This window comes from Rhinopithecus bieti, unplaced genomic scaffold (genome assembly GCF_001698545.2).
Source record: "Rhinopithecus bieti isolate Rb0 unplaced genomic scaffold, ASM169854v2 scaffold_11380, whole genome shotgun sequence".
Classification (NCBI taxonomy): domain Eukaryota; kingdom Metazoa; phylum Chordata; class Mammalia; order Primates; family Cercopithecidae; genus Rhinopithecus; species Rhinopithecus bieti.
The window spans coordinates 2,492,864-2,504,608 of record NW_016807225.1 but is presented as its reverse complement, the minus strand read 5'-3'; the positions used below and the strand labels follow the sequence as shown (position 1 = coordinate 2,504,608).

The 11,745-nt window shown below is 44.0% G+C and overlaps 1 protein-coding gene across 2 annotated transcripts in view; it reads right to left on the bottom strand.

The window, feature by feature from the left end:
* Positions 1–8,687, bottom strand: part of IFT43 (intraflagellar transport 43) — a 106,969-nt gene extending 98,282 nt beyond the window's left edge. For both annotated transcript variants that reach the window (XR_001887072.1, XM_017880569.1), the window contains exons 1-2: positions 8,600–8,687; positions 5,467–5,559 (exon numbers count right to left, since the gene is read on the bottom strand). Coding sequence is in view for 1 of the 2 variants with exons in the window: in XM_017880569.1 (XP_017736058.1) it covers positions 5,467–5,559; positions 8,600–8,653 (147 nt within the window). In the remaining variant the exon portion in view is untranslated. The remainder of the gene's footprint in view (positions 1–5,466; positions 5,560–8,599) is intronic.
* Between the last annotated feature and the right edge of the window lie 3,058 nt (positions 8,688–11,745).

The following is an 11,745-nucleotide window of genomic DNA, read 5'->3' as shown; positions in this document are numbered from 1 at the left end:
TGTGCCCACGAAAAACTCCTCTGAAACTGAGAGTGTGGCTGTAAGATCCAGTTCTGACCAATGAAATGCAACTAGAGGTCTCCTTAGTGAGGTTTCTGGCTACTCTTTTCCTGATAAGAAGGGGTACACCCTTCTTACTGGCATGCACCTTGAACTCTTCAATGATTCCCTCTCTTCCCACCTAGAATGCATATCTGATTCCAGGAGAATGACCAGCCATCTTGCAACCATGAGAACAAAAGTCACAAGCTCCAGATAGCACAGCAGGAAGCTGGAAGGAGCTAGAGTAATGCAGGACATGCTCCAGTGACTGCACCCACTCTGCTCTGCCCTCCACTGGACTCTCTGCTACGGGAAAGAAAAATTGCTCCTGTTTGATTCAAGTACTGGAGTTGTTTCTGTTGTAGGCAGCCAAATTCAATACTGGTTGATAGAGGAAGCCACTTGAAAAATCAATCCATCCTAAAAGACAGGAGTTTTAACTTCAAATGGAAATGGGAGCCAGGTAGATCTAATGTGAGTAAATCTGACTAGATGTATCAACGTACTAAGCAGTGAACTGGAGAGGGATGGATGCATGTTAGCTATCAGCAGCTGCAGCTCCAGCCAATTGCCACCATGTGGGAATGTCAACCCGGCATTCTCACTGTGCCAAGGCTTTTGATTTTAAAGAGAAGCCCCATATCTGAATTTCCATATTACGTTTCCTAATTGATAAATGCGAACCAAATTTTAAAATTCTTAACCCTGTATGGATCAAATAAAACATGACTACAGACCAAATTCAGCCTGAAGGCCACCAGCTTTCAACCTCAGTAGAGAAGGTTAAGGTGGAATAAAAAGAATGCCCAAGTTCTAGAGAAATAATAAAGGCTGGCAACATACTAAGCATTTGTGTGTCAGACTGAGTTAAGGGTTTTATCACTTTTTCTTTCCAGCCATCCTATGAAGTATGGAATATTATTATCCCTGTTTCACCAACAGGAAAATGAGGCTTACCAAGATTAACTCAGTATAATAGAAGCTAATGTATAACAGGGCCAGGATTTTGGCCCAGGCTGGTATGACTCCTAGGCCTGTGCTTTTACGTAAGAAATGCCTTCTGCAACTAGAAAGCAAAAAAACTTTTCTCCAGGCTCGGTGTGGTGGCTCACACCTGTAATCCCAGCACGTTGGGAGGTCAAGGTGGGAGGATCGATTGAGGCCAGGAGTTTGAGACCAGCCTGGGCAACATAACAAGACTTTGTCTCTACAAAAAAAGTCAGCCAGGCATGGTGGTGCATGCCTGTGGTCCCAGCTACTTAGGAGACTGTGACTGGAGGATCGCTTGAGCCCGGGAGTTCCAGGGTGCAGTGAGCCATGATCATGCCACTGCATTCCAGCCTGGGAGACAGAGCAAGACCCTGCCTCAAAAAAAAAAAAAGAAAAAAGAAAAAAGAAAAAAAACCCTCTGCTCTGGATAACTACTAGCCAAACTATGGATAATTGAGTAGTAGCCTGTGAACAGACTTCCAATCAGTTCTAAGAGACTCTGGCTGACGTGCTCTTTCTTCGCTACCCTTTAATAAAAGCAGCAAAGTGCTGTCCCAATATACTTTTATTCACTAATTTATTGAATGAATGCTTGCACAGTGCTTTTCAGTTTATTAAAAAGCTTCTCAATGCGTATCTCACTTGCCCCCATATCAACCTGGTGGTATTACTATCACTATCTGACAGATAATGAAATGGAGAATTAGAGAGATTAGAGGACTTACTCACAAACCAGGCAATTAGCACCCAGTCCTCTGGTGCGAAGCCCTGTGTTCTTTCTGCTTCCTTCACCAGAGCTCCCAACTCCACTACCTCACTTTAAAATAACCATGTGTTTGAACTAATTTCCACTTAAGTCTAAAATAACTCCAGCATGTCTGACAGCTCCCAGGTACCATATTTACGTTTGCATGGATATCTTCATCCTAGAATATAGTCAGCAAGAGGACAAAAATAAATATATCAAGTAATAGAATTGGAATGTAAATGGGCATACACACAAGTCTTGGGATCTAACTTTAGAAAGAAACAGCCAAGAAGTCCCACACAGCACAGTGAGCATCTGGCTCTGTGGGAGGCTGCCCACACTGTTTAAACCTCAATTAGCCCAAGGAGAAAGAGATCCTGGAATCCTAACTGGCATCTTGCTTTCAGAGGCAACAGTTGGGTGAAGAGCAGAATGACTTTTCATCATGTTCTCCCAGAAAAATGCTAATGCACAGAGTTTAAAAAAAAGGTAAACCTCAAAATAAGTAGGTATTACTGAACGGCTGAAACCCTGAAAGGGTTCATCACACTCTGTGACTACAGAGTTATATTCTCACACCAGTGATTCTCACCTGGGAGCCAAGGGGAAGTGGATGGTAAGCAAGCAGGGTCCACTGACCCCAGTCCAGAAGCTGATTTGGTATGGGGGTCATATAAGGCTTCAAGGCCTAATCAGGTCATCACAGGTTCATTCACCTAACTACCATAGGTGGCTATAACCTCCTTCACAATTAAGTAGACTTTAAAATATATGTGTGTATATATATACACATACACATACACACATACTCTTAATATTTATATATAATATACACTCTTGTTGTCAATTGTATATTTATATATATATATAATATATACTCTTGTTGTCAATTGTATATTTATATATATATATAATATATACTCTTGTTGTCAATTGTATATTTATATATATATATAATATATACTCTTGTTGTCAATTGTATATTTATATATATATATAATATATACTCTTGTTGTCAATTGTATATTTATATATATATATAATATATACTCTTGTTGTCAATTGTATATTTATATATATATATAATATATACTCTTGTTGTCAATTGTATATTTATATATATATATAATATATACTCTTGTTGTCAATTGTATATTTATATATATATATAATATATACTCTTGTTGTCAATTGTATATTTATATATATATATAATATATACTCTTGTTGTCAATTGTATATTTATATATATATATAATATATACTCTTGTTGTCAATTGTATATTTATATATATATATATAATATATACTCTTGTTGTCAATTGTATATTTATATATACAACACTATTGTTGCCCAGGCTGGAGTGCAATGGCAAGATCTCAACTCACTGCAACCTCCGCCTCCCAGGTTCAAGCAATTTTCCTGCCTCAGCACCCCATGTACCTGGGGCTACAGGCACATGCCACCCATACCCAGCTAATTTTTAAATTTTTTGCAAAGACAAGGTCTCACTATGTTGCCCAGGCTGGTCTTAAACTCCTAGGTTCAAACAATCCTCCTGCCTTGGCTTCCTAAAGTGCTGGGGTTACAAGCATCAGCCACTGTGCCTGGCCTTAAGTAGACTTTTAATTAGTCTTCCTGGTTGCCAGTGATCATGGGAATGTAAATTCCATTATGGCAAGAGATCCTGTCTCTTTTGTTCACTGAAATATGCCATCCCTGCAAAATGGTGCCTGGCACTTACTGTGTGCTTCAATAAATAGTTGTTGAGTAAATGAATGAATGATCTGGTGTTGGAATGAATCCTCCTGGACCCATGTGGAACAGTGTAAAATGCCAGAGGCCAAGAACTGGCTTCCATCAGCTCAGTCATTTGCTTCCTCATTTTCTCTTTAAAGGCACAGACCACTGCAGTTCAAGCTCCCTGAGATCCAGGGTTGGGTCTGGTATATCTTCTTTCACCAAATTCCTACTTTATATCACCTCTCCTAACTGTGCCTCCAATGCTCCACTATCCGCACCTCCCAAGCCCCCCGCCCCAGGCCCCATAACACTTCTACTCAGTTTCTAATGTGTAAGTACATCACACACTATGTACTTGACTCCACCTCATCCTGTGCAATAACAATTGCATGCCTGTTCTGCCAGGCACTGTGACAGATAATAGGGTATGAGGATAAGACACAAACTCTGCCTTCCAGATGCTCATATCTTATGAGAGAACCAGACATGTAAACAATTAGAATACAATGTAATAAGTATCATAACGGAGGTGCCATGCCCACAGTTACACACTGACAATCCTTGTACCAAATCCAGCCCATGTGGTGATTTAATATCCAGTCCCTATGGTGATTAGGTTTTCTTAATCAGTTGCTAACCTCTAAAAATTTGTTGCTTTCACATAAAATTTTAGACTGCCAGCATCTCTTGAAGAATCACATCTGGCACTATTGGGCCTATATTCTCTACAGCATCAACCAGCTTTGTCTAAGTAGGGGCTGTCCCTTTAGAGGGAGCTTGTGGCCTCCAGTTCCCAGTCCCGCTGCCCTAACCTGCTCTCCTAGTGTCTTCCAGGCAATGAGGCCAAGGGGTGAGCTGCTAGTTTTTCTAGGCCAGCACAGATGTTATCTTAAAGTAATGATTCTCCATACCCACCCTTCTAAAGAGAGAAAATGAAAGATAAATGGACAAGGCCACACAGAGAGCTTAAGAAAGTGGTGGAGAATGCATTTCCTATGAAAATGAAGAATATTTCTACCTATGTGATATGTAAGTGAAGTGTGTCCATGTCAGGTACCCGGCTCATTTGCTCACGCACCTGCCTGACCCATTAGGCTTCTTAGCATGGGTTCCTTCATCTGTTGCAAACCTACTACGGGCCAGCAAGCTAGAAGCTAGGTTTCCTGCTGTCTGGGAACTCACTGTCCAGTGACGGAGACAGACATGTAAAAAGACAATTCACATATAATGGGGTATGTTCTACAATAGGTACTATGGCAAGTGAGAGGAAGGACTGCTAAGTCAGCCTGGAGAGGTTAGAGAAGAGCTAACTTCTGGCAGAGGATGACCCTGAGGCTGACTTTTGCAAAGTTTTTTCAAATGGACAGGGGAAGGTAAAAAGGGGCTCTGAGTACGCTGCCAAAAGTAGTGCCCTGGCAGTATAAAGTATTGCTCATCAGAATTACCCACCCTCCACAAAGAAACTGGATCATTTCCCATAATTCCAGGCTACTCAGAAAAGTTTCCAGGAAAGTAAGGCCAGTAAATGATCTGCTTCCTGTCGGAAGACTGTAGAAAGCTCAGGTCACCACCGAGAGCAAATGTCTAATTGTGTAATCCAACCTTACGTCACCAGTCTGCCTCACTGGCATTTACTCAGCAGAAATGAAAATCTGGAATCCTACTGGATTTTGAAACTTCCCAGTCCCTTGCTTCAGCTAACATAAAAAGTTCTACATTAAGAATATAAGGAAATGCACAGAAACTAGTCTGGCATCAAGGAAAAAAGTTCTTCTTTCATTTCTTGCTACAAGACAAATGCCAAGGAAGGGAATTCCCAAATCAAGACAGGAGAAAGGGTTGGCATTCAAGAGAAGAAATATGGAATACCAAATCTTTGGTCATTAAGGAATCACTAACTCTTAAACAGCTTTTCTTCAGATTTTTTTTTTTTAGCACCCACCTCTCCAGTCAGAGTCAAAGAGGAATTCTTGCCATTGAGGTGATTCTCGGCCTGCGCTGACTCCCGTTGAGCTCGGCGACCCAACTTGGCCTTCTGTAAGGAGAGACAGAAGGCACTGTTGACCCAAATGTCATTCGGCCACTACAGAGATGACAATCCAGCCGGGCGCGGTGGCTCACGCCTGTAATCCCAGCACTTTGGGAGGCCGAAGCGGGTGGATCACAAGGTCAGGAGATCGAGACCAGCCTGGTTAACACGGTGAAACCCCATCTCTACTAAAAACACAAAAGATTAGCCTGACATTGTGGCAGGCGCCTGTAGTCCCAGCTACTCGGGAAGCTGAGGCAGGAGAATCGCTTGAACCTGGGAGGCGGAAGTTGCAGTGAGTCAAAATTGTGCCACTGAACTCCAGCCTGGGTGACAGAGCAAGACTCGATCTCAAAAAAACAAATAAACAAAAAAAAAGACAATCCTGGGAAGGTAAGCAAGGACTGGATTTATGATGATGTGGTGGAGAATGGGATTTGAGTTACCTGGGCATGTTTCTAGAAAACCCTCTAAACCCCTTAAAACAAGCACCTTAGGTCAGTTCTATTTGATAGGAAAATAGGAAACTAAGGGTTAATTTCTCACTCTGTTGCCCAGGCTGGAGTGCTCACTGCAGCCTCTACCTCCCAGGCTCAAGTGATCCTCCTACCTTGCCCTCCTGAGTAGCTGGGACCACAGGTATACACCACCACATCTGGATACTTTATTTTACTTTTTTTTTTTGTAGAGATGGGGTCTCCCTGTGTTGCCCAGGCTGGATAAGGTTTTCTTTAACAGCTATAGAGATGGCAAAAGAAAATTCTATTTTCTACCCAAAGAAATGCAGTTACAAATTCCTCTAGGATGGGCAGAGACCTTATGCCACAGGTCAGATAAGAAGATGGTAAAGGCTCCCATGTTCCTACGCAGGACTTCAGAAAGGCTTAATTTCAAATCTGCAGCTTGGCATGAAAATCATTATCAAACAGGCTTTTGGAAAGAATTCCTAAATTCCATGGCAACTGGAAAACAGTTAGCATTTGCTCTGATATATACAGTAACTGGGTTTGCCTTTACAGACATTAAAGGAAATCTAGTACAAGAATTTTGAGACATTATCTTTGGAAACCAGAGCACTTCAATATTCCTGGCCATCAGATGAACCATTTGCAGGTGTTTCCCAAGGCCCCCAGTGGAGACTCTGTGCCTCCAAGGCTTCCCAGCACATAAACAAAACTATTTAGTCAGATACTTGGGTACTGAAATATTTATACTTTTGCTTTACTTTGTTTAAAAAACACAGCATTAATATAAGCATTTTTAGATCTCATTTAGTGTGGCTTCGATGCTCACAATAATGGACAGGAACTGAGACCGATGTCATTTTACAAAGGAGGAAACTGAGGCCTAGGGAGGTGATAAAGTGACTGACATAAACCTAGGAGCAAAGCCTTCTGATTTCAGATCCTGGGTTTCCTGGGTGCTTTCCACTATATCCTGCTGAAACTTGTTTTAAGATGTTCTAAGGACTGCACCACTAAATTGACAGGGGTTACAGGAGAGCTCGTAAAAACTCTTGGGCAGTGTTGACACTTCAAATTGTAGTGTCATTTAGGTTTCAAGGATGATGGAAACAATCGTTCTGAAAATAAGCAGCTTATTTTCTTCTCAAGGCAGACAATTCCATCCCTTCACCATGGTTGCCCTTTTCCATTTTTCATAGCATTGAGTATCTGAATACAGCATCCTGCATATAGTGGTTGTGCTAAAACAAAATTCAATGATCTTGTCTCTAAATGCTGATCACACGTGGTTTCTCTAATAATTTTAAGTATTTCAAGGTTTCAAACTTTTGAAGACCCTGTATAGATGCACAGGGTAGAAAAACTTCTTTACTGCCTGATTTTTGTGTATGTTAAATGTAGTCTATTTATTGGCCATTTTCTCCCACGGCAACATAATCATATGAGGGCAGGAACTTTCCTTATTCATTGCTGTATCTCCAACACCTAGGACACTGCCTGATACACAGTAGGGGCTCAATAAATATTTGTTGAATGAATGAATAACTACATTCACATCCCCAGGTACTAAAAAACATTCACGTATCAGCAAGGCCTGGTGACCTTCAAAACACTTAGAGATTTCACAGCAGAAACTAAAGACTTGCCCTGGGGCCCAATCTTTTAGTAAGAGCGATCCTAATCAATTTTAAAGATAAAAAGGCCTGATGGGGGTTACAAAGAAGGAAGATAAACACTGAACTTGGGTCTTGAATCAAGCTGCATTATTTACTGACTATAACGCTGGGCAAACCACAGCCTCAGAGGCAGCAGTAGCTAACCTCTTCTGACCTCTTCTGTGATAACATATGCCAAGCACTGAGTTACACGCTTCCCATGTATTGTTCCATTTCCTTTTCACTGTAACACCTCCATTCTATGCATAAGAAAACTAAGGCTCGGAAAGGTTAAATCGTTTTTTAGGTGTTTTTTGAACCCAGGCAACAGCTCTATACTCCATGTGGCCTCAGTGCCTGAGCACCTAATCACTCCCTCACGTTACAAATCGGTTAAAAATCTTGGTTTCCTTAACTACTGAGGTAACTGAGGTAACTCCCACCTCCCCGCGCGGATTACGGGGAAGAAAGGCCGTCCCTGCCTGCCTCCCTTCCATGCATAAAACAGTGCGGCTTTTGCAGGAACTTCTGGGATGAGGTGTCCCAAAGGAAAAACTCGAGGATGGGAGACAGTGCGACCCCGGCCGGGGCCCCCCATCACCCTGTGATCGATCTGTTCTGGGGAAGTTCGCACTCGGGGCTCTAAAAAACGGAGAAAGGCTCGGAAATTTCCCACGGCCCTAGAGGCCGGCGGGGACAGGGTGTTTTCTACTTTTTGAGGATTTTAAAGAAAGCAAACCCCAGGCCAGCAGCGGCGGAGCCCACAGTGACCCGGGGGCGGGGAGGTGAGGCTGCCTCCTCCTGGGCCTCACCAGGCGCGGCTCGAGGCCTGCCGCCCTGAGTCGCCACAGAGCAGTTGGGGCCGGCGGGGACGCTCCTCCCCACCCGCCAAATCCTGGCCCACAAGGCCCCCGCATTGGTCCTCACGGAGGTAGCCAAGCTGTAGCGCAGCTCCTCGTCCAAGTCCAGCAAATCCTCCATCTCCGCGGCCGCCTGACGTCACTTCCTGGAAACCGACTGGTCCAGCCGCGTCCCTGCTAACAGCCCCGCCCCTCCATCCCAATTTTTAAAGGGTCCGCAGCATCGTCGTTCCTGGATTCTGTATGCCATCCTCCAAACTACCGAATCTTTCTTAAACCTGCCTTGCTTCACATCCGGAAGCAACCTCCGGTTATTAAAACTCACCAAGGCTGCTCCTGCGAGACGGTAAAATAATTTGGTCGTTAGGAACTGTCTGCATTTGTAGCTCTGTTTAGATACATCAATATATTAAGTGCAAAGCACTACTACTGCTAATAATAATTATACTGATGCCTCCCACTTGTATAGCTCTTTGCAATGTACAGAAGGCCGTCACAGTTATTGGCTTAACGTGAGGGGCATAACAACCTTGTGTGGGAAGCAAGGTAAGTGGTATTGTTTCCATTTGACAGATGAGAAAACAGGCTCACAGGGAGTCAGGTGTAATCAATGGTTTACCATGAATTAAGGAAAGTGCAATATACATAATCTCTGCCTTCAAGAGGTTTACAGAGAGGCCGAATCAACACATCAAATAGCTGAGTAGTAATAACTTTCCAAAGTACAAACATTCAATATCTCATTAAATCCCAACAATCCCACAAAGTGAGTAGCAGTAGTATTTCTAACACAACAATAAAGGACACTGAGGTACAAAGAAGGGGCTTGAGGAAAATCACCTAAGTGCCAAGCAGCAGAGCCAGATGCCCTCCTGACACCAGACATTACTGGAGTATTTATCTCCAGCACATACTACTGGGTGCCAGCCATTCTCCTAGACTGGCAGAGGGAGAGGTGCCACAAATTCCCAGCCTAATGGGGCAGTTAAGTTGCATCTTCACTGACTCTTCACATGAGATCTCCAAGTCAATATCACTGGCCAGGTCCCTGGCACTGGTTGGCTGAGATCCACAGGAGATGGGCTGATGGCCCTGAAAGCAAACAACATTCCCAGTATTATGTTGAGGGGAATGTCTGGATGGCTACAGTTTAAAAGTAAGAATTTGGAAGTGGGAGTAGCACCCCTAAAACCAGATTGCAAGTATTTCTTAAATACCCAGTACATTACTCAGTTCAATCACATGTTACTGGATAGGACTGCGCGTTAGCATGCCTGTGACAGCAGGAGCGCTGGCCTGGATGTCAGAAGAGCTGTGTTCTCATCTTAGCTCTGCTGATAACTACCTGTGTAGCCAGAGCAGAGCCCTTTTCGGATATCAGTTTCCTGCCTTGAAATTACTTTAGAGATTATCTCTAAGATCCTTTGTTAACCTGCTTCTCAGTGAGAATACTTTGTTAGATTTTAATCTGAAGAAACATTCATTGCCAAAAATCCAAGACAGATGAAATATAGGCTCCAATGAATCCCTTGTTCCCTTCTTCTTTGGCACCAGATGAGGAAGAAGGGATTAATCTTTGGATTTTTCTATTTCTTGTAAGCTCACAGCATACCACCATCACCTTATAGTCAGTTTCCAGACCTTCACTCCCACTTCTTCCCCAACTTGCTGAAAACAGAAGGCAAATGGTCCTCACTCTGGGCAGAGAGGTACCCTGCAGGAGTGGCTTCCAGACCTTGCTGAGCACCTGAATCACGTGTGAGGTTTGTCAAGAAACAGAGATGCCAGGGCCCCATCTCTGGAGACTCTGATTTGGTAGAGGGGGGAGTCCAAAAAAGTAAAACTGTAATAATTTTCCTTTCTATCTTGCAACTGTCTGCTCAAAGGCCTTTCCTTATCACCCTATTTTAAACTGCAACATCCCCCAACCTAGGCACTCCCCATCCTCCTTCTCTGCTTGATTTTCTGCCATACCACGTTTGTTTGTTTGTTTGTTTGTTTGTTTGTTTGTTTGTGACACGGTCTTGCTCTGTCGCCCAGGCTGGAGTGCAGTGGTGCAGTCTTGGCCCCCTGCAAACTCTGCCTCCCTGGCTCAAGTGATTCTTCTGCCTCAGCCTCCCAAGTAGATGCCTGCGCCAACATGCGGGGCTAATTTTTCTATTTTTTGTAGAGACTGGGTTTCGCAGTGTTGCTGGGGCTAGTCTCGAATTCCTGAGCTCAAGCAATCCTCCCGCATGGGCCTCCCCAAATGCTGGGATTATAGGCGTGAGCCACTGCACCTGGCCCAGCACTTTTTACCATACTACATCATTTACATATTTATTTAGTTTATTGCCTCCTCCACTGCCCCACCCCTGCCTCTAAAATAAAATTTCCATGAGGGCAAGAGTTTTGTTTTGTTCACTGATATTATTCACAGAGACTAGAACAGTGCCTAGTGTACAGTAAACATTAAACTTTTTGTCAAATTTCAGAGGCAGTATAGCATAGTAATTAAGTCCACAGACTCTGGCAATGTCCTGGGTCCAAATCTCAACAGCTGACACCTAGTAACTATGTGACCTTGGGCAAGTTACTTTTGAAGTTTCTACCCCTAGGTTTCCTCATTGGTTATGCAAATGAAAATAATGCCTACCCAAACTAGACAGCCTGTGTAAAACATCGCCTCCAGCGCTCACAAGCAGTGTGAGCTTAAAAAGAACAAAAAATCTCTATGGCTCAGTATCCTCATCCGTAAAGTGACCCACCGCTGTGCTGGGATACAGTGAACAGACCCTTCAGTTGGTGGCCTGGAAGTCAGACCTCTCAGAAAGGGTCCAGTAAGGCTGGAGTGAGATGGGGTGGGAGCGGCACTCACTCTCAGGAAAGTTCAGTTCAGACGCAAGCCCTGTGTTGCGGGGTACGGGGAGCCACGTGCCCTACCCTCTCGGCTGCTCGTGGGAAAAGGCCTAGAGGTTCGGGCCGAGAAAAGGAGCGAAAGCAGAGAGCCGACTTCCCCTCACCCATCTGGGAAATGGGCTCGGGCCAACTGCTGACTTCGCGCTCGCTGGCGCAGCTCCCTGCGGAGCCCTCCGCGGGGAGGGAGGCGGAACATCTGGATGACATTTCTGCGAGAGCGGCTCCAGAGCAGCGGCTGGGGAGGGAGAGGTGCGCACGAGCGCACGTGGGACCGAGAGGGAGGCGATTCGTCGGGGACCGGGTCTTGTTTTCTCG